Source organism: Equus przewalskii, chromosome 26 (genome assembly GCF_037783145.1).
Source record: "Equus przewalskii isolate Varuska chromosome 26, EquPr2, whole genome shotgun sequence".
In the NCBI taxonomy this organism is placed as follows: Eukaryota; Metazoa; Chordata; class Mammalia; order Perissodactyla; family Equidae; genus Equus; species Equus przewalskii.
In genome coordinates, this window is record NC_091856.1 from 15,571,073 (window position 1) to 15,595,273 (window position 24,201).

Below are 24,201 nucleotides of genomic sequence, written 5' to 3' on the forward strand. Positions count from 1 at the left end.
ATCACTCACTAATTCCAAAAACGGGGCAAAAAAGAAAATCTCTTTTAGGCTATTGAATGAGGCTGCTTTTTACCTATCCATATATTGGGAGAGAACTTACATTTTGATTGTTTCATAAAAATATCGAAGTGTTCTTTTTGTCTCTCAGTAACATTTTGTAGTTTGTGTAATACAGGTCCCAAACATTTCTGTTTAAGGTTATTCTTGCATATTTTATATTTTCTATAGATCTTTTGAATGTGATTTTCACTATATATTCTGTTTATAATTGTATGTAGAAAAGTTGTCTATTTGCTATTTTTATGACTTGAATGAGCTCTCATTCTTTTAGTAGATTCATTCAATTTTGGGGATAGACACATAGTTTACAAATGATGATGATTTTGAATCCCAATAGCTCTAATCTTGTGATTTACTATAAGAGCTAAAGTTTAAAGAACAATAGGAAACAATATGGATGATTGTGAGCATCCCTTTCTTTTTCCAGATTTAATAAGATTGTCTATATTCTTTGCATAAGTGACTGTAGGTTTAAGGTGAACATTTTTTGATTATGTCAGTAATCAATATGAGTTTCTTAGAATTTTACTGAAAATGCTTTAAATGATAATAAATGCATTTTTATCTTATATGTAGTAATCATATGAATTTTTCCTGTTTATTATAATAAAATAATTTATTATGTTGATAGAGTACCTAATTTTAAACCCTTGTCACATTCCTAGAATGAACTCATTCTTGTGGATGTGGATTGCTAGTATATTTGCTGTCATAGTTTTCTATCTGTTTTTGATAATAGCTGTCAGGTGAGCAACAAAATAATAATAGTTTGATAATATGAACTGATTAGCTTTCCATTTTCAGAGCCAAATTATATGGTATGAAAATTTCTTTTCTTAAAAGTTTGAAAGAATTTTCCCTCATAGATCCTTCAGTTATTTTTGGAGAAGTAATTAATACTCTCATAACATTTTCCATTTCTTTATAAGTAATTATACATTTGCATTTCTACTTTTTTCTTGATTCATTTAAGAATTCCCATTTTCTTAGAAAATCATACATAATATCAGGAATTTTAAATTTGTTTGTTTGTGGGGTTTTTTTTTCCCTGAGGAAGATTTGCCCTGAGCTAACATCTGTGCCAGTCTTCCGCTGTTCTGTATGTGAGTGGCTGCCAATGAGTGGTATAGGTCTGTGTCTGGGAACTGAACCCACGTCTCTGAAGCAGAGTATGCCGAACTTAAGCTTTAGGCCATGGGGCCAGCTCCTCAAGAGTTTTAAATTTATGCGCACAAATTTATGTACAGTGTTTTATTATTCTTTTAACAACCTCAGACCTCTATATACTTTGGTATAGCTCCTTATAAAAATTCCATTTTTACATTTTTCTTACTTATATTTTAAAATCTATTTTATTACTTTATTCAAAGATTTCCCTCTTATCCATTCTACTGCATCTCATCTCCCTTTATAGTTCATTTTCCTTTACTTAATTATTATTAAGCACTTCTTTCAACTCTCCTTGGAATTACTTTTTTCCTAACTTTTGAACTTAATCTTTAGTTACTTTCATTCTTTCTGTTTAATAATGAAAAGAATTACCACTATGAAATTATATCAGTGAATAATTTAGCCCACATCACTTAACTTTGGTTCTAGGAGTTTCTCGATTTCATTGTTTAAAAATTGCATTTTTTAATTTCTCATCTGTCCATTTAATTAATTTCCTTTACCTCTCTTTGTATTGGAGTCTTTACATTTTGGGGTTTTTGTCTAGTTCCATATTTCAGAAAATGTTAAAAACAATGTTAATAACATTGGTGCTGTTATATGTATTTTAAATAACCTTTCTTTTTTGCTGTTGGCTTTTTAATAGCACAGACAATTCATTTGAAGTACAGAAACTTAAACCTTTATATATTCAAATCTATTGTTCTTTTCATTCTTAGGAAGTTCTTCTCCATTAAAAATTTGGATTGCCTTTTTATTTTTAGAAAGTTCTCCTCCACTAAAAATTCTTATTTTCCCATATAGTTCATTCTTTAATTTGCCTAATTTAATTAATTTAACTTAATTTAGTGATTTTTTTGTGTGTATGTGAGGTGAGAGTCAAAACTGACTAATTTTTAGATAAACTTTTCCCTCATTGGTTTCTGAAATTTCCTTTATTGAATATTACATTCTTCTATAAACCAATGTTTGTTTAGCCAGTTTGCAGTTATATGCAGTTCTATTGTTCTGTGCATCCCTGTACCATTAATGTGCTATTTTAATTACTATCAGTTCACGATCTGTCTTATGATAGTGAGAATAAGTTCTCCCTCATTGTACCTCATGTTCAAAATTTTTCAGTTTTGCACTTTATCCTTTTAAACACTTTCTATTCATTTCTGTCAATATATATATATATTTTTTTTTGCTGAGGTAGATTCACCGTAAGTGAACATCCATGCCAATCTTCCTCTATTTTTTAGTATGTTGGCCACCAGCACAGCATGGCCTCTAACAGAGTGGTGTAGGTCCAAGCTGGGGAACCAAACCAAGGCCACTGAAGTGCAGTGCACTGAACTTAAGCACTAGGCCACTGGGGCTGGCCCCTCCATCAATTTTTTAAAATGGGAATTTTCATAGTAATTATGGTTATTGTCATAATTTGGAAGCTACAAATTCTGTAGCTCCTCAGAATCCTCAGAATTGAGTAGTTCCTCAATAAATTGTAAATAAGGATGCAATTCCCTTTGATGGTTATAATTCAAATCCCCCAAGATTTGCATCCATTTAAGTCAGTACAGAGACGTGCACAATAATTTTAAAGAAAATTTAGGACAGAATAACACCACAGTAACTTTATTAAATGTATTACCACTTTTAACGAAAGACTGGGTCCCTCACAAGAGGAATTGGTCCATATAGAACTAGGGAAAGAAATGATTCTCAGGAGTAAACACTAGTTTTTACATAGAAATTCTAGCCTGAGAAGACAGCTGTCCCAGCTAAAGAGACTTATTATTCCATTGTTAAAGCACCTTTTTTATGGTGACAGATCCATCACCTTCATGTCATTTAACTCCCTGAAATATCTGAAGAAGCTAACTCCCTTTCTTCTTGTTTTATGCTAAGTGTGTTTATGGTTTGGGTGCCCTTCTAGCTTCTGCCTACAGGGAAATACAACGCTTGTCAGGCCTATGTCTTTCAGTACTCATAATAGTAGGTATCTCATTGTTAATGAACTGAATCTTTGTTTACTAATAAATTTCATTTCTCCTGTCCAAGAGAGATTTAATCTCTTCTCAGTATGATAATATCAGTTTTTCTGAGCCTATACAGTGAGGGTCAACTCTTGGACTGTTAACGAATCCCCCAGGAAGTCCAACATCCTTCCTGGCAACACCCTCCCTTATTACCAGCCATGGATCCAATACTAGATTATACTAGAGTAAACCTGTAAGTCAATTTGGAAGGAGTTGACATACATATAGTATCTAGTTTTCCCAACTTGTGTCCTGGCACATCTCAATTTATTGCCTACACATAGTTCTTCTTCCTTTGGGAGTTGGTTATTTAATTGCATACCTGCTAGTGCTCCCAGGTATACTGTATCCAACACACAGTAAGGATCCACTAAATGGTAGTTCTCATAATCTCATCATCATCATTATTACTACCATTATTTGTAGCTACAGTGTATAAGAAGCAGCAAACTGGAAAAACTACTGAGTTTATTCATTCTGGACCGAATTTCAGTAGTAAGATGTCATAACTGTCAGTGGAGGACAAGGCAGAAAATCCTCTGATGAAATAGAATTTTAGGGTCCATCTTAAGACTCGTTGGTTCATAATTTTGTCCTTTCATCAACAAGGCAAAAGTAAATTGTGTTTCAATGGAATACTACTCAGCCATAAAAAAAGACAAAATTGGCCCATTCGCAGCAACGTGGATGGACCTCGAGGGTATTATGTTAAGTGAAATAAGCCAGTCAGAGAAAGACGAACTCTATATGACTCCACTCATAGGTGGAAGTTAATATATTGACAAGGAGATCTGATCGGTGGTTACTAGGGAAAAGGGGGATGGGGGAAGGGCACAAAGGGGGAAGTGGTGTACCCACAGCATAACTAACAATAATGTACAACTGAAATCTCACAAGGTTGTAATCTATCATAACATTAATAAAAAAAAAAAGTAAATTGTGTTTAACAAAGCAGGGGAATTACATAGCATTTGCTTTTTAAGAAATCCATGCAAATTGGCCCCAGTTAAAAAAATCATTACCATTTGAAGCTATAAACTTCAGTGACTTGGAAAATTGGCTTCTGGCATAAAAGTCTTTTTCCCAGTTGAAAGGAATAAAACAACATATTTGTTTCTGTATCTATATCTCTGTGCATCTGAATATGTGGATATGTATTTATATTAATTATGAATCAAGTTTTAGTTCTAGATCTTCACAGAAAAGAGAATAAATCAGAGAGCAAGAGAAATGAATCACCGAAGGCACCATGCCTTCCAGAACTTACCCACACACCGGGGTTCTAGACCATCCCACTGGGCATTTCCTTGACAAGTAAGCTTAGCACTTCCTTCTAGTCTGTACCCTTCATCACAGGTAACCAAACATGTGGTCTTGTAGGACATTTCCCCTGCAGAACAGCTTATGCGACCATGTTTGGGTTGGCGGAGACGAGGGCATGTTCTTACTATATAAAACGAAAACAGATCACATTTTACTAAATAAGGACAAAAAATGATAAGTTTAATAAGACCTACACATAACAAGCAAGAAGAGGTCCTTTTCTTAAAATGGCAAATAGCAAATAACACACCATTATTTTTTGAGTTAGTATGGGACAATCCAAAGACTGTGTTTTATCAAATGCATTGCCCAAGCAGTATCACTGTGTTCAGCCGTCTGCCCATAGGTGGGAAGCTGAAACTGTCTAAGGAGTCTGGCCATAAATGGATGATGATGCTTGTAGAGGGGGTGCTTGACAAAGGGAGGTATCTGCAGTCCTCAGCTGGGCCTTTGCTGTCATTTTCCAGGCTACATTCCAAGAAAAGGAAGGGATCTTTTCCAGAATAGAGATTTCAGGTTCATGATCAACTCAGTTCTCAGATTCCATGGGCATATCCTGGGCCTTTTAATGATCCCAACCTTTGCCAAGCTGCCCCACATCTGCCATCTTAAATTCCAATATCCTACTTTCTGACCATCACTCTGGTTCTTTTAGCTTTACACTCCTTTGTTCCCAGACACTTCCTGTAAATCCTAGCTCATAATGCTCATCTTGACTTATGCATTAACATCGTTTTGTTTGTTTTTTGCTGCTGTGGCAGACTGATGGTTGCACACCCATTAACACCCTTCCCAGTTTTGGTCAGCCTAGTAATATGAACAACTAGAAGAAAACAACTCCCCATCTCCATTGCAATGAATGACAGTCAAGGAGATATAAGCTGCAGCTGTTTGGGACTCCTAGAAAGATTTTTAATGGGGACTATTTCAACTGAGAGAGTACTTTTTGCCTTCCCCTCTTCCTCCTTTGTTTGTCCTAAAATACAAACATGAGGGATGGCACCCCAGTATATTATAGTATAAGTATAGGATACCATAGGATAAATATCATGCAATAAGATGGTAGAGCAAAAAAACAAAAAAGTTTGAGTCTCTGATGACAATGGAGCTATCACACCAGCTTTGGGTTACCAACTTCTGTCCTTTTAGATGGGAGAAAAAGAAGATAAGCACTTAATTATAAGTGCTTAAGACACTGCTAGTATTTGGGCCTTTGATACCACTTGCTATACGCAATTCTTAACTCTCTGTCCAGCCTCTATTCACTTTTCCTTTGCTAATTTTCTAGAGAAAGATCTTTTCCCTCTTTTGGCTCATGGCATTTGTGTATGCTCCAACCCTGCTCAGGGGCAGAGCATTTAACTTAGGATCACATTCCCCTAGTCTGACAAGTGACTGAGAAGTCATCAGGTACAACTGATGACACAGTTCCTTTCTCTATCAGCTCTGAAATCACCATGAGAGCATCCAGGGGGATATTTACTAAGCTTTGGATGCTAGAAATGCCCCTGCACCTCAGCTAGCCTCAACATCACCAGCAGTGGAAGTGCCATGGGTGCCCAGAGAGTCCTGCATTTCCCCAGTGCTTCCACTTCTGATTTTCCAGGCTCAACACTATATCAGAGAGCTACAAGAGGCATTCAGACTTCTCCTGCTTCTGTAGGTTCCTAAACAATGTCTGTGCTCTGAGTTCTCCTAGGAGGAGTCTCTCACCACCCAGCCCACCAAAATCCCGTAATGTGTCTTAGAGTTCATCTCAATCAATCCCATAATGCCCTATATTCCTGTTCGTGACAATCTCTTGGAAAGCCCAATGCTCCAAAGTCATCCATCGCCTACCAGGGTCATCCCCATAGAGCTCTGATCCAAATTTAACTCAAACTCTTGCACCTGCCCTCTGGAATACATGATCAGTATTAAATAAATCCCCTCATATCCTAAACTTCCCTTTGGAACTTTGCCTTTGCTTTCTTATCCTAATCAAAATCTTATTGTCTCTCAAAGACATGGCCTGGAAGTGAAAGGGGTATCTTCTTTGCTCCTTATTGCCTTCCCAGATGTCATTCTCTTTCCCTTCTTCCTAAAAACCCCCTCAAAATATCATATTATACACCCAACATCCTTTTTCCCCTTAATTGTCGGCTGACCTCCGGGCCACTGCTCATTCTCTGAAGATTTTATTCTCTCTCTCTCAAACACACACACACACACACACACACACGTCGGTGATTTCATTATCAGTGAAGATGATCATTTCAATTTCCTGGCGTCATATTCTTCACCTCCTCTTCTCCAATGACCATTCCTTCAGGCTACCTCAGCCTCCCCTCCATTGCTTTATCTTCTAGACCTCGCCATCACCAATCCAAACATTCCACTGTCTGACAACAACCTCTTATCTTCCCGAATCACTCCCTCAAGTGCCTCAAACTCCATCAAAGTCTTTACCTTACTGGGGCCTCCAATCTGTTGTGTGTCCTTCTTTAGGGAAAATCATCTCTAAAGAGATTATACAACACTTCTTTTCTTCCAGTTCTAGTTTAGATCTGCTCCAATTAGGATTTCTAATTGGAGGAGAGTAAAGGAGAAAGGAAAGAGAAAGAACAAGGAGAGGGGAGAAGAAAGGGAGAGGAAGGGAGGGGGAAGAGAGGTAGAAGAGAAGAAGAGGAGGGGAGAGAAACGGGAAACTCAAAGGGCAGGGGAGGGGAAGGGCAAGGCAGAGGCAGTTGTGGGGGCTGCACAGATGAACGGAAGTGCACCCTTTCAGTCAGATGGTACATATATCCCTGTTGGAAACAGAGATACAGAGAGGAAAAGAGAGTGGATTCCTGTTGAATATGCCAAAGGATGGACATATATACTCATTTTAGTAGCTTACAGATATAATCCTACAAGCATAAAGCATTGTACAAAAAACCAAAAACAACTCTACAAAAAAACAAAGTTCAGTTTGCTCTCAGAAAGCACTTCTACAATCCTAAAGACCAGAAGACAACACGGCAATCTCTAAAGAGTTTTGAACAAAATCATTTGGGACTCAAGAATTTTCTTGGGACTCTGGGTAAGATGTATTTTTCTTTCCTCTACTTTTCTGCATTTGCCAAGGTTTCCCATCAAGCTTTTATTTATGATAAAAGCTTAACTTTAAAATAATAGGAAAGGAAATTGGGGCAAAATATTCAGCACATATTCTACTGAAGTCACTGTTTGATAGAATCTATTCTGAGGAACACATTTAAATTATATTAGTTGGCAAAGCATAAATATTGGGTGCTTTAAATATATGTTTAGGATTGATTACTCCTTAAAGAAAATTCAAGAATTAGATGAGAGATTAAACCACAAGCCCTAGCATTTCAATTCCTGGGATGTTTTGGATCAAAGTCCAATATAAATGATAAATGAGTGGGAATACTTTGCTTTCCACATTTTTATTTTTATTGAGTGTGTCCATCATGTAAACAGAATTTTTATTGAGTGTGTCCATCATGCATAACACAATGCCAAGTGCCAGGAGGGATTAAAAGGTGAATAAGATAAATTCCTATGATCAAGATGTATGAGGTCTGGAAAACCATATTAAACAACTGCTTTTAGATTCAATAAACTGCTGAAATCATTCCAGCTTTCCAACCCAAGACGAAATAGATTTGCAACATCTCTCAAGAGTACTGATAGCAAATTAGAGTTGATGTTTCATACACATGCAAATTATTCTGCTTCTCAAATGTTGGTCTTAATAAACTTTCATTGCTCCTCTGGGAAAACAAAGCAAATGCAATAATTCCTATTTAGTCCTTAAACATTTTACACTCCTTTTCAATCAGGAATGACCATTTATTATCATTTTTAATAGGAAGGTGCTTATCTATTAGTTTCACCTTAAAATTTCTTTTTTATCTCAACAAGATGAAAAATTCTGCAGGAAAAGCTTCTTGACTTACATTCACGTTAAAGCAATCCCTAAATATTTATCTAGTCTTTTTAGAAAACAGCAACGTAGTCTTTTAAGAGAGCAGTCTACTGTGTAGAAGACAATGTGGTAAGATACTCTGGTTCTCATTTTAAAGACTAATTAGATTTTCCCCTAGATGCACACTTCTTGTCAATCTCCAAATTGTGATAGCATCTATACTGAAAATAAAATAAATTTAATGTTTTCTCTCCAGGGTAATTTTTCCAAAAATAGTCATAATCTGGTTGTATTTGTGGGGGGAGATGAGTTCAGAGTCTGCTTATGCCGCCATCTTGATGAGATCTCCCCAAAATAAATCTGATGTTAAATGTAGGGTTCTTGTTGTTTGAACCATTTTCTCAGGAAAAATACTATCGTAAAATTTAACTTACTCTGATGCTGGAGTTTAGCTAGTTATCATTGAGAAACCACAAAAGAATCCTTACTAGTTTAGAAAGAAATGCAAAATTCAGATAAAATTGAAAATAAGTATAAGTGCTTTATGAAAAGTACAATATGACGACTAAGAATCAAGACTACTAATTATTCAACATTACAAAACATTAGTGATAACATGAAATTTGTAAAAGGCTTTATTTACATTTTACACTGATCTTTCATTTCTCTCTCAACTTTAGAAAGATTTTCCAGACAAAAATAACTAAAATTATTCTCTGCCCCTATAATTAGATTTAAATTAGATCTGTTAAATACTACTTTCTTCATACTACCCCACCGAAAACAGAAGCGAATCCTTATGAAATTGCCATATTCCATTGAATCCCAGAATGCCCAATTGTAAGGCACATCATTATTTCATGTGCCACTAATAAAGAAACAATAGTATCTATGGAAAGGTTTAATGCCACTGATTTTAAGGTGCACCTCAGTTTTAGAGATTTTAACATGTGGGGAAAAAGTGTTTTAGAATTAATGAAATACAGTATACGTTTCACGGCCAGCCCTTGTGGTCTAGTGGTTAAGATTTGGTGCTCTTACCACTACAGCCGGAGTTCATTTCCCGGTCAGGGAACCACATCACCCATCTGTCAGTTGTCATACTGTGGTGTCTGCATGTTGCTGTGATGTTGAAAGCTATGCCACTGGTATTTCAAACACTGGCAGGGTCATCCATGGTGGACAGGTTTCAGCAGAGCTTCTAGAATAAGACTTCCTAGGAAGAAGGACCTGGCTACCCACTTCTGAAAACAATTGGCCATGAAAACCCTATGAATGGCAGCAGAGCACTGTGGGATATAGCGCTGGAAGGTGAGAGGATGGCGCAAAAAGACCAGGCAGGGTTCCGCTCTGCTGTCCACAGGGTCACTAGGAGTCAGAATCGACTCCATAGCACTAACAAAAATATGTTTCACAGAACAATATCTCAACTAACTAAATCCATTAATGATAAGCTAGAGGACGGGGCCTGAGAAAGTGTCTTCATTTAGGACAAGTTTGCACGCTAGTAAATTAGGTAGTAGCTTTGGGGATGAAATTGAAGGAATCTTAGGAAGATCCACAGTCCTGTAACATCTCTTACTTTGATTAAAATTATTTTATTTATATTGGACTATCAACTGAAAGTACATAAAAGAGAACAAGCCTGCTTTTTAAAAATGTGAATGCATAATGGGAAGTGACACAAGCAGACTATCGATATACCTATTTATTAATGCACTTATCAATATATGTATTTGTTAAATTCAAGTTCTCAATCACTCATGAGAGCTATAACCAAGGATTGAGGGGGAAAATACATTATGTGCTCATAATGAACTCACAGGCTAGCAGAGGTGACAGAAAAGACAACTTTAAAAAGTGAGTGTGGTGGTTTATATTGTAACAAGTTCATTAAGTTGGGAAGCATGTTGACAGAATCTCTTTTTATGGGCGAGGTTACAGTTGGTCAAAAGAAGAACTTGCATTAGATTTTGGAAGGCGGAAGTGAAGCAGTGATCATTGTAGTCAGACTCAGCAATGGACAAATACAGACATGCCCAGTGGGTTCCAGCTTGTCTTTGCTCGCCTTCCTTGCACATACCCACTGCTGACCCTGTTGACAACAGGTGGCTTCAAGCTCACTGCCAGGTTTTTGGCTGTAGAGCCATGGGGTGTGGTTACACAGAGGGGATGCTCCTCTTAGACCTATCAACATGTTTCTCCTTTGTGGTTCCACTTCAGTGGCTGAGTGGGCTTGGTTTCTCAGATGGAGTCTGTAGTAACTCTTCTGATGTTCCATCTTCTTTCTGGACTTTCCATTCGCAGCTCATTCCAAGATTGTGTAAAGTCCAATTCCAAAGTCTCTTATCCCATAACACGCATGGTAACCATGCTTCCCCGACTGACCCTGACCCTGACACAGCGTAGGATGCGAAGGTTGGGATGTAGATTATGAAATTGGGGAGAGGCTGGGGCCGGACCTTATCCTAAAGGGGCTGTCCACCTGCTTTTCTCACTATTCTTTGGAAGGCCAATAAGTCGAAGGGTACAATGGAATGTTTTCTACCCTCTGCCATGAGGTGGAAGAAGGGGCAGAAAGTTTACACAGAGTTTATAACTATTGACTTTACAGGAATAGATCTAAGAAGTTTTCTATGAGTAACTTCTTTAGTAATAGGCTTTTTACCACTGAGATTACATTACTGCAAATGTCTGTCCTTTGTCTTCCCACGTAAACAGTAGCTTATCTGAGTTTAGAAATCCAGAGTCTAAGTCTTTTTTTTCGGAATCCTGGAAACAATTCTTATCTTCTAATAGTTAGAATGGCTAACAAAGGGCTCAAGGCTAGACTGATTCTCTTTCCTTTGTAGGTAATGTTATTTATTTCTAACCGTGAAACAGGCACAATTTCCTACTTTTCCAGGGCATTTAGAAATTTCACTAAGATTATTTCCAGACACAGATGTGTTTTTAATATTTTTTTCTGGCACTCAGTAAGTGATTTCAAACTGAATATCAAAGATTTTAGTTGTGTATATTTTCAGGATTTCAGCTTGGGGATATATTCTTTGATCTTCTATTAGTGCTTGTCCTCCACTCCATTCTCTCTTGGGATTCCTAATATTGAAAAAAGACTATTTCCTATGACTATTCTCATGTCACTTTATTCTCTCATAATTTGTTTTAATCTTTGAAAGTTTGCTCTATTTTCAGAAAAAATTTCTTGAGTTTTCTAATCTATTAATTTGGCTTTTAACCATGTCTAGTCATTGTGTCAGCAATCGTTCTTTTCCCTAAGAAATCTTTTTGCGCTCAGATTTCTCTCATTTCTTGGATCCTGGTCTTATTTTAGCAATGTAATTGCCCTTGAATCTCAGTGATTTTGTTTTTTTCCGTTTTCTTTCTGATCTCCTTTGTTCAATTTACTTATTCTTTCTCTTTTTGTAAATATAGATAAGAGTCTGGAATGGGACCTGATGTAAGCAAATTCATATTTATAGACAGGTTCAGTATTGGTAGCTGATAAATACAAACAGTGGATGTCACTTGGGGTTCACCATGGACCTTGGAGTGGTGAGTAGGTGGGCTTCCCTAGGGGTGTGGGAGCCAAGAGAATTCTAAAAGACTGAGCTGAGTGACTTGGGGTCTTGAGGAAGTCAAATCCTCAGCAAAGCATATTGCCAAAGGATGCCTAGGGGACGTGGTCAGGGCAAGGTTGCCAGATTTAGCAAAAAAAAAAAAAAAAAGAAAAAAGCAAATTAGGATAGCTAGTTAAATTTGAATTTCAGAAAATCAACAAATAATTTTTATTATAAGTAGGTCCCAAATCTTATATGGGACTTATACTAAAAAATTATTTGTTGCTTATCTAAACTTCCTATTTAACTGGGCATCCTGTATTTCATCTGGCTGCCCTAGGTAGGCAGTAAACACTGTATTCAGAAGCTTCGTGGGCAGGCATTCTCAAGTCCTTTTCCTTGTTCCCTTCTTCCTTTTTCTTAGTAATCTTCCCTTCCAACCCTACTTGTGAAACCTTAGGAAGTTGCTGTGCAACAGTTGTAAGCAGGAGGAAAGTAAGTCTTAGAGATGGCAAGAGAGGAGGTAAACTGAGGTATCATTCTGTTTGTTGTTTCTCTGTATTTGATGGGGGTGCCTGAGGTTCTACCTGAGGTACTGTCTCCTTTTTTATTGGCCTGACCAGGCTCCTTGAGATCTCACTTTAGCACACTGCCACTTTCTATAGCACGTTGTCTCTTCCAAGTGAAGGCTGAAGACGTACCAGTTGGTTAACTGCTCTTATAGCAGAATACTGGTGTGGTTCCCTAAGTTCTGCAGTCCCAGTCAGCATCAAAGCCCCCACTCTGACCATTCTCACACTCTCCCTGGCACCCTGCCTCTGGCTGCTGGAAATCTGAGGATTGGGGTCACCTGTCCACTCATTTCCCAGGCAGGCCCTTCCTTTGCTTGGTCATAAAAGGCGCATAAAGGGCATCGTTTATGATGATGTGGTCAATTGAACTTAGTAGTTCTGACTTCAAACTTCCTATAATTTTTTCTCTTTCTGTGGTCTGTGGTCTATGAAATGAAAAGAAACTAAGAATTTACTGCTCCATTAGAATTTAAATCAAGGAAATCAAGCAAGACAATCAATAAACAACGTGAACTGGCAGTTTGCATACCTCTGCAGGAGCTCTCTGAACCAGACCACAAACCATTGGGTAGACACAAGAGGATGCTGCTTCCCACGAGGTCAAATCCAGGGTGACATCGGACTCCACAGGCTGCATTAAAGTGGTTGTTGCAAGTGTTTTGGATAAAATAACCGTTTTCAGGAGGCTTCAGGGCAGGGCAGTGAACAACTAACATTTACAGAAATAAGATAAAAAAGTAAAGTTAGCCTTTGTCTATAAAGCATCTTCCATTTTTCTCTTTTTTAAGAGGACATTTTATACATAGAGCTAAATTACTCACAGTATCCCTATTTACTGCATTTGAAATTCTAAGAGCATATCTGGAAGAAGAAGCCTTACATCTCACTCCTATTAGGTATTTATTCCCAATTAAATTTTAAATACAGACTAAATATCATTTTTTAAGCCCTAAATTCTTCTAATTTTGATATCTTTGTGGATACATTTTCTAGCTCTTGACCTCCACATGTTATTAGCTATTTTCATTCTTAATTAAGGTGGCATGAGATAAAGAACCATTAAGGCCAGCATATTGTGCTACAAATCCCAGCAGCCACAGCTTTTTATACACGTTATGGGCTAATTAAACATTTTTAGTTTTGTGGTGGGGAAGATTGGCCCTGAGCTAACATCTGTGGCAATCTTCCTCTATTTTGTATGTGGGATGCCACCACAGCATGGCTTGGTGAGTCTTTTGTGGGTCTGTGCTGGGGATCTCAACCAGCAAACCCTAGGCCACTAAAGCAGAGCATGAGAACTTAACCACTACATCACTGGGCTGGCCCATAAACATTTTCAGTTTTTGATATGAATAATATTGAGACACTTTACTCATAAACAATTTTCTTTAAATGGATTTAACTATCACCAGGGCCCAAACTAGCTTATTTGTTATTCAAATTTGTTGTTAAATTTGTGCCTTTTTTTCTTTTAGATTCTTTTCAGATCTTTTCCAAGTACTAAATCTTTCTGGTTTCATAGTTAAACTACTCCTGGGGTCTCAGATCTTCTTTCTCCAGAGCAAGATATGAAGAAATGTTATGTAATAAAAGCAAAGGATTCCCCCCAAAGATGATTAGGGAAAGGAATCTTAAAGATCATTCTAAATGAACTGGATGAAAACACTGGCGTTATTTCCCTAACAGAGATCAGCTTTTATATTTCCTATCTGCCAGCGGTGGGAGACTTACCTTCACACGTCTGGCCGGATGCTCGATATCCCTCCTTGCAGACACAGTCTTCAGGGGACGTACTTCCAGGTCGAGAGGTGTGATTTTCATCAGGACATGGAAGACAAGTGCTGATTCCTCCTGGCGAACCTTCTGATTTGTATGTCCCTGATGGGCAAGCTGTGGGCAGAGAGTGACTCAGGGAAGTCCATCTTATGTGGTACATCAATTGAGAGTTAACATTTTTGAAACTAATTAGGGGGAAAATCCAAACAACAGCTTTTTAAAGAAATAATAGTAAAATTCAAGCAAAGAGAGAAACCAAGATTTTTTTCTTCAAAAGAGTGATGCAGTTTGTTATTTGCAGGTTGTACAATGGCCTATTATGTCCCACAATTAGTTACAATCACAACACAATGCAGCATGATATGTCTGGGCTTATTTGTGGCAAAATTCAAAGTAGCAATGTATGCTATGGGACTAAAAGGAATCAATGATACTTGACACAAAAAAAATCTTGATAAACATGCTATACGCCATACTCCACCGCCCCCCACCTGGCCAGCTCCCCTCCCCCACGGCACCCCCAGCACCCTCTCCCAGCAGAAGAGAGGAACTGTAGATACTCAAAAAGCACTTAGCCCATTGTTTCTGTTCAAAGCACTCGACAAAGGGTAGGAAAAGTGAAGGGCTTAAGGGAAATAATCCAACTGATGGGAAATAGGCCCTTTGAAGAAAAAAGAATTAAAGACCCTGCTTTTCTCAGGCTCAAGAAAAAAAAGATTAAAAGCAGGATTTAATTGACCTTGCTTCCTATCTTCCCTCTGCACTGACAGTGTGGCTTTGAGTTTGTACTTACTGTCTCTGCAGTTACACATCTGTAAAGTAACCCCAAATTAAAAATTCAATATTAGAGAAATTGTGGCAGAAAGGGATTTGCAGTCTGAGTTAAGCCAATTAAATGTCGTAGAGTCCCAGCCTGCATGTAGAAACCAAATAATGTACACTTATGTGATGATATTTTATACAAATTATCTCCTTTAATCCTCATAGTATTAATAAGTACTAATAAGTATTATCAATAAATGCATTAATTATACTCATATTATTATATCCATTGTAAAATGAGAAAATGGAGACAGATTCAACTACTTGACTAAAATTACTAAGCTAGCAGGTGACAGAACTAGAATTTTTTTAGTACTTAACATTGGTTTATTACCTCTTTATGTCGAAAATTCAAATTACAATTATCTTGTTGTAAGTTAGTAAGTCAAATATTTTTAAATGGTAGCACATTCCTTTCTTCTTCCTGTTGTCATTGTCTATACCTATTTCTGGGTAGATAAGCTCTGGCTTATTCATTTATTTTTCAAAAAGACTTCATTCTTTTTTTTAGATCAGTTTGAGGTTTGCAACAAAGTTGAGAGGGAGGTTAGAGCTAGAATTTTAAAGCAAATTTATATATATAGCATTCACTATGCCCCAGGGACTGTTCTGTGTATTTTATAAATATTAGCTTTTCAATTTCCTTAAAAACCTATGAAGTAAATAATTTTATTAATCCTATTTTATAGGTGAGAAAACTAAGGCACTAAGAGGTTAAATAACTTGGTAAAGTTACACAGTGAGTAAGTGGCAGAGCTGGGAGTCGAACCAAGATAATTTGGATCCAGAAGCCAAGTTCTTTACCACCACATGTGCTGTGTCTCAAATCCAGGTCTCTTGGATGCTAAAGTCCTTGTTTTCATCATTATAATATGCTAAAAATGTAAACAATCATTATTAAGAGACAAGATGCATAATATAATGTAATTGTTAGAAAAAACAACATCTTCTAAAATTCTTGATTATATTTAAAAACATTTTCCCATGCTATGTGGTAGAAAGTTCTAGATCTGGATAGATCTGTGACAATTTAAGAATGAGAGAAACATTTTAAAAATAGTTATAATGATATGTGACTTATAAAAAATACTTCAGGATAAAGAAAGGGAACATTGCTTCAAAGCATCGTATTACTAAATAGTGAATCATTATTGAATTATTCATATTACTGAATATTTCTGTCTACAAAAATTTCAGTAAATATTTGCACAGATCCTCAAGAACATGCAAAACAACATGATGTCCTTTAAACAGAAGTCAGCAGCTGGGTAAGGGAAAATGATTAAGATAAACAGAGATGGAAAAGAAAATATAAATTATAACGGTAAAATTAAAATTGTTACTGGAGGCAGTAAAAAGAAAACTCCAGAACAGAACTGAGTAGACACAGGAGAAGTAATAGTTGTGCTATTCATGCAAGAATATATTCTTTACTTAAAGCTTTAGCACAAAAAACTCATCAAGTTTCAGGCAAAATTAATAAAAATTGATTCACATCCAGGATGAAGGAAAAGCATTACAAGCATCTGGGAAAGAAAAACAAGATACTTATAAATGGGAAAATTGAACTGATATTTCATTTCTCTTGTGCAAAATCAAATGCCAGGAGAAAGAATGGAGTAAGATATACAGCTATATGGAAAAAATATTATGAACCCAAAATTCTATATCTCAGCAAGCTATGGGTAAATATGAGGGAAGAGAAAGACCTTCAAGGATGTGTGTGGCTTCCGGAAATAAAGATATATTTCATTGACTGAGGAAGAAATCTAAATAAAGAACTCAAGAATGGGAAAAAATTGCATCCAATAAATTGCTTGGGATTAGGAAAGAGGTGGAACATATAGTATGCTGCTAAATATCTTGCTAAAATAATTGTGAAAATGAAAACAAATATCAACTAAAGTCCCTTCTTATAAAGAAAAAATATATGCTCTATGGAAGAAAATAATCATCTTTGCACAATATGAAGAAGAAAAGTTTAAAATATGAGAGAAACCAGGAGATGGGTGGAAAGAGGAAGAAGGTGCATTTCTCATTTCTTTTCATTTACCCCAATATGATAAAACTAAAAGAAAAATACAGGTTCAAATTTGCATATAAAAAATACACCTAACTATACACAGAAAAAAATGTATAACCTCCAAATCAGTAGATTGGGAAAAAAAGATAGAAAAATATAGGAAATAAAAGAAACAGCAAGAAAGAATTTAAAACAGAACAGCACAAACTAAAGTTATGGAAGTAAAACCAAACATATCAGCCATTATAAATAGTAATAATGGGTTAATTTAACCCTGTTGATAAGATATAAACCACAAATAAGTTAGATATACAGGTTAAAATAACTGGATGTACAAAATATGTTAAATATTTCAAAAATCTTCACAAAGCAAACAAATTCCTATCTTAAGGAGAAACAGAAGTTTAATATGTAAAGAGCTTTTTCTAATACATGAAAAGATATGAATACTCCAGTAGAAAAGCTGACAAAGAACAAGAACTACAAATTTACTGAAGAAGAAATGTAAACGACCAAAAATCAAAGGATAAACTGTTTAGCCTCATTCATAATAAAGAAATGCGAATTAGTGGCTACCTTTTAACTTGGCAAATTTTTAAAAGGATGTTAATACCCATTGCCAGCAGGCACGTGGGGAAACAGGTTCTCTCCTACTCTGCAGGGCAATCTGAGGGTAGACATCAAAAGCCCCAAAGGGAGTTTTCCCTTTGATAGAGCGTTTCATTTCTAAGAATTTGTCCCAAATAAAAGCAAGCAAAAATGTATGTATAATTGTTATGCATCATTACACAGCATTGGAGACAACACAATCATCTAGAGATGGGGAGTTAGTTAAATTCTTATGATACATCCATCCAATGGAATATTAACCATAAAAATATAATTTTTGATATGGAAAGTCACTCAAATTATGTAGCTGGCGTACAAAAAGCATGTTTCAAAGACTATACGTGTTGTCTGATCCTCTTTGGCTAATAAATACATATATGAGACAAAGGAAATGATCTTTAAGGATATGCATACATGGTACACATTCATGGCAGAATTACGAGGTTTGAAGGTTTATTTTTGCTGATCTACATTTTCTAGTTTTGCTACACTGAATAGGTATTACTTGTGTAAAAACAATTAAAAGTATATAAAAATTACATATAAAAGAGTCATCGTCTCAAATCCTCTATTTCATCTCACTCTTATTGGTTCTCTACTCTCAGACATCATTTTGATTCCTACTTCTCTCTCTATCTCCTTCAATATCCAAATGAAAATCATGTTGTTTGGATTTTAAACAACTCCTTAAAAATCCTCTGCATTTCCTCCCCTCCCCTCCATCAGCTCCTATCTTAGATATGAACGTGACATCTCTCATCCAGGTTTTTAGCAAAGTCCTCTTTCTACTCCCTCAACCTTCATCTCTACCCTTCAGTCCATTTTAGATGTTGCTGCCTGAACATTTTCCTAAAATATAAATTTGATCAAATCGCTTTCTACCTAAAAACTGCACCAACAGGATGAGGCTCTCTCTCTTCACTCTGACATAGAAAGACATCTTTGATCTGTCTGTAACCTTCCCGCCTGTCAGCTAATGAACCTGTGAATTTCACTTCCTTGTTAGAACCTGCTTCAGAATCAAGTAGAGCCTGGTTTTGCACTGCACCTCCCTATCTCAATCTACTGGATTTAGGAGTTTGAGAAATTTACTTAATTTCTCTGAGACTTGGTTTCTTTGTGTGTAATATTAGTGGTACATCCCTTATAAATTTGTTATGATTAATTGAAATAATGTAAATAGAGCGACAATGACTGGCATGTAGTTGGCGTTCAGTAAATGTTAGAATAATGTCCCCAACTCTTAATTTTCTTGCCAATCAAAGAGAGAATTTCTTTTATAAGTTTGTTGTGCCCAGTAGATGCTCTGGTGCTTGGTAAATATTACTTCCCTTTCTTTCCCTTTCCAACTTCCACTCAGCTTCTGCCTTTGCATAGCCTTTCCTTTCTCTGAGTGAACCTCCAGCATCCTTCAAGACTAGCTCGTTTTTCAAAGCTTCTCCAACTTTTTCAGACAGTTTTCATCGCCTTCATTTCTGTGCCTCCAGACTACATTACCCTTCCCTCTGCTCTGGCACATATTACACTGTGTGTGATATATGCACTTGTCTCTTTCTCTCAGTGGGTAACATGTTTTTGTGAATTCAGTCTCCCAGTTATCTGACTCTGCCACTGCCCATCCCATTGCCTGACCCAGCAGTCACTCAACCAAAGAAAGGCAAGAAAAAACAAGCTCTGCTGGAAAGTAGAGGGTGTGTTTAGTGTGGAGGGAAGACTCAAGGGAGAGAGACTAACAGTAGGATGAAGTGAAAGGACATCAGACTTGGAGTCAAGACAACTGAGTTGCAATCTTGGCTCTTCCACTAATAAGTGATGGGGTCACCGGCAAGTGACTTTCTTTTCCTACAAAATACAGAAGTTACAATTAATCATGTCTATGACCTTTCCAGTGCTAACATCTGATGATTCTATAAATAGAAGAGTACTGAAAAGTAAGTTAAAGAAATCTTCCATATGACCAGTCAGATTCTGTCTACGGATTTTATAATTTATTTTAAAAATAATATAGTATAAAAAGGAACCAACCTTGCACTATACCCTCCAAAACATTTTGAGTAATCAAGAGTTTATAACACTGGAAAACAGTGTTTTGGATAAAAATATCCAAAAGCGCATTTGGAAATGTATTGTGAAATTCAAATGATAATGGAAAACAGACTTCAGGAGAACTATTTAAAGGCATTGCACAATTCTAGTGGGAGAGGTGTAATCAACTTCTTTGATTCCCAAGGGGGAAAATTCCTCATCTAAAACCAAGAAAAAGTTGAAAAGATGAAATAAACTTTGGTTTGAACAAGTTTCACAAGTGATGGTAAGGGCTGGGGTATTTTTTTTCTTTTTAATACGAAATATCTCCCCCCTGGAAATGTACCAAATATTATTTCCTAATTGCTCTTTTTGTTGTTGATAAAATAAGCACTTTCTCTTTTCAGAAACATCTTGGCGGTTATCAGCTACTATTACTGGAAGTGTGACTCTTGAAGTTATCATGTTGTGCTAACATTAGATTCTTCTTTAGCTGATAATGCAATTCTTTGAAATAAAATAAAACATCAACCAGTTTGGAATTTGTAAAATACAAAGAAGTCTCCATTCTCTCTAATCTATCTTATCCCCTAAGCATCAATTCCTTAGATAAGTACTTTAGTTAATATTGATAATATATATTATACAGTAACTTAACATTTTATAAAACTCCTCCTTATACATAATCTGATTAATTTTTTGAAAATCTCTATAAATATGAAGAGCCTCTGTCCCTTGAACAATTCCTCTTTAAAAGTTAATGAGTCTCTTTAAAGAATATAGTTTTAGGGCATTGCATCAGCTAGATTCAGGCTGTGCACTACACAACTCCAAGGGTGCCAATTCATGTGAATTACAATGTTGCCAGGAATTGCGCAACTCAAAGTCCCAGTTTCTGTTATACGTAGGTAGAGAACCCCGCAAGAATCTGGGCCCCCAGAGAAAGGCTCGCTATTATTACAATATTATGCTTCTTCTCAACTTTATGCATTTGTTTTGAATAAGGAATCTGTTCCTACAAATAGTGGTGCTAGGATTTTGAGCACAGGATCCCTTGCACTAGAAGAGAACCAGTTTTCCCCATGCGCAGCCAACATTTACACAAATACAACACAAGGACCAATGCATGCATACAAGGGATTTTCTTTCTATCAGACAGCCCAGATTCTTTTTTGATCAATGAATTAGGTGAGGAGACTTTTAACTGCCCTGGATTCTGCACATCTGAATCTGTGTGAAATGAATTAGCATCCTGCCAATCTCCCTGGTATTGATTAGCTCATTTGGCTGGAAGACAGACTACTTGGACAAAATTGTGAATTTGAGCAAGTCTGTGGTGCCATAGCAGCAAATGGCACCCAAGCTGCAGGATGCCATGTTGCAAATTTAAGCATCTGCTCAGACTAGAAAGGCAATTACTGATGGATTAGGACAAGTCTATCAAAAACCAAAGCCAAAACCCTCAAAATTGTCATATGTTAAGAATTAATATATGTGTACACACATGTATATGCACATAGAATCACACATAAATACAACCTGGCTGAGTAAAGAATATTAAGGCAAAGTCTTTTTTCATTGAAAACTCTATATTCTTAAGGTGTCCACTGTCTGGATAAGAAATGTGAGATCATCCTGAGTTTTGTAATTAAACCTTTGCACATGTGGACTGTGACAGATGGAAATTACATTTTGTGTGGTGAATATGGTGTAATCTATACATAAATCGAAATATAACGATGTACCCCTGAAATTTATCTAATGTTATAAAACAATGTTACCTCAATAAAAATAAATAAATAAAATAAATGAAAAAGAATCCCTTCCTCCCAAAAAATAAAATAAAAATAAAGATCATTAAAAAAAGGCCCAAAAGCTTTGTGGGCATGCACTTTTAGGAAAGGCCTCTGGAGATTTTAGGATTATCTTTAACCTTATTTATTCTTTCCAAAATTGCTAACAACTCAGAATTGTATAAAGACAAAAATAAAATTTATCATAAGCTAAACCACTCTGGCTTAACTATTTTTTTAATGTTTGATATTCAGATTGATCCCAATTTTTTACAATGATAAACAAGTTTTCTATAATCATCTCATTCCCTTATATCTTTCTTCCACTTAAAAAATTTTTCTTAGGCAAAATAACATTAACTTTTCAAACTCATTAGCCTATTGTCTATTACTTTATATTCCCATTTTCAGGAATAAAAGTACATATCTTATTGTACTCTCCTTAGGACTCGGTATTAACTGTTTTTAAAATTATCAATTAACCATTATTTAGATGTGAAATCCTGTGAACTTCAGTGCAACAGAGTTTCAACTTGAACCTAGCATGGATCTATCCCTGAGATTCAGACATGTGTAGGCCTAACAGAAGTCTATTTGCTTGAAGAACTTGAGAACCTTCCAGGAGAAAACTTCATCCTAGCCATAACATTCAAAATATTACAACCCAGGATGGCATATCATTGATCGATGAGAAGAGACATTAGCTATAGCATCAAGCAGATTTCTGCATGCCCACTTATGTGCCTGATGCTACCTCTCTAGGTGCTGGATTGTGGGATAAGCCAGTGAGCCTGGAAAATGGGTCAGATCATTAAAAGGGCAATCAAGGGACTTGGGGCAGCAGATTTTTACCAACCAGTACATAAGTATTTCAATATTTTAACAACTTTTACAACTGTACTGCATATCTGCTGAATATTAGGCAGTCTTAAGCAATGAGAGAATGGCACACATTGGACCTAATAACACTTGACCTTAGCAGTCAGAAAGGAAGAAAGATTCTGAGTATAGTTTGGTGTTTGTGATCAAATCTGTTTCCCTTTGGGTCCTATAAAGAGTGGTAAGTTATGACTAAAGTCTCAGGCCATAGTTGCCTTTGATCCTTTTCTTTCCCCATCTTTTCTACCTCACTTCAATAAGACTTGAAGGCCTTTGGGGGTTTGGAAATGTGGATTATATCAGTTGCTGTTGTCCATGCTCATTATTGCTACACTAATTTAGGACCTTATTATTTTATGACCTGATTGATTCTGTAATCTCTAACCATACATCTCTTCTTCTAGGTTACTTCAGATTCAGTGATTTCTGGCCACAGATGCCAAATTAATATTCCTATAACACAGCTTTGATCATACCATTTTCCTGCGCAAAACTCTTTAATGGCTTGTAGTTGCCAATTAACCCAAGGCTATCTCTGTAGATTGGAATTCAAGTCCCAGTATAATTCTGTCCCTACTCTTTACCTTCCTTGCCCTGAATCCCACTAGTTCTACAGATTTAGCCTACTTTCCCATCCATACAAGCTACCTCCAGTCCCCATCACAAGTCTGTACTTTCCATTCTCCACAACAGTATCCTCATTTCTAACTGTCCTAATCCTTTAAAACCCAGTTCAATTCCTATTACCTCCACAACTAAAAGTAAATACTTTTTGAACAGCTATGGTATTTTGTATATCATATATGTCACTTCATTTTTATTTTCATTCAATCTCAGTTGATTAGAACTAGATTAATCATAATTCTTGGTTCATGACACACATTCTGACTTCTTTATAGTAATTATAGCTCTATTTCATAACAAGCTAGTTTAAGACAAGTACTGTGCAAGAACCATATCTTCCAAAGGACGTAAAAGATTTTAGACAAATAGTTCAAAAGGTCAAGGGACAGATTTAAATGATTTCCTTCTGCAGTTTCCATAAAACCTGATTCAGAATGATCCATTCTGCCTGGCGCCCATTCTGATGATCTGTGTGGTCTAATCTACTGCACCTTGAAGTATGCCACTCAACTAGCAATTTCTTTTGCTTATTCCCATATTAAAATGTTTGGATTATTTTCTGAATAATCTGTGTGTAAATAAAATTGCAAACATTTTACTTTGGCAATTGCAATGCTTTCAACACATTAAATTTCACCATGTCACCACCTTTCTCCCACTTCATCCATTAAAGTAGGGTGTGGTGCAGAGGATCAAGTGAGAATCCCCAGATGAGAATTCTGCTAATTCTTACTGGCTCTGACACTGTCTGACTTTCTCTATATTATGTAACCAACTGGAGAACTGGTTATTCCACAACAACAGCATGGGTAATCATGTTTGTAGCCAAGTAGTTGTAAAATTAAAAATTTTTGACCCTCTGTACGGATGTAGTCAACCACCTGTGGTCAACCAACAAACTGTGGAATGCAAAACCACAGATAAGGGGGGACTACTGTACATATATGACAACACATAAGAGGGATGTTATCCAGACTTGGGGCAGGGGTGAGGAGGTCAGGTAAATTTTGTTGGTCAAACTGATTTCAGAG

The 24,201-nt window shown here is 36.4% G+C and overlaps 1 protein-coding gene across 2 annotated transcripts in view; it reads right to left on the reverse strand.

Moving 5' to 3' along the window:
- The window catches only part of SVEP1 (sushi, von Willebrand factor type A, EGF and pentraxin domain containing 1), a 167,488-nt gene that overhangs the window by 96,822 nt on the left and 46,465 nt on the right, over nt 1-24,201 (reverse strand). For both annotated transcript variants that reach the window (XM_008513569.2, XM_070596344.1), the window contains exons 4-6: nt 14,351-14,509; nt 13,149-13,328; nt 4,519-4,698 (exon numbers count right to left, since the gene is read on the reverse strand). In XM_008513569.2, the coding sequence (XP_008511791.2) occupies nt 4,519-4,698; nt 13,149-13,328; nt 14,351-14,509 (519 nt within the window). The remainder of the gene's footprint in view (nt 1-4,518; nt 4,699-13,148; nt 13,329-14,350; nt 14,510-24,201) is intronic.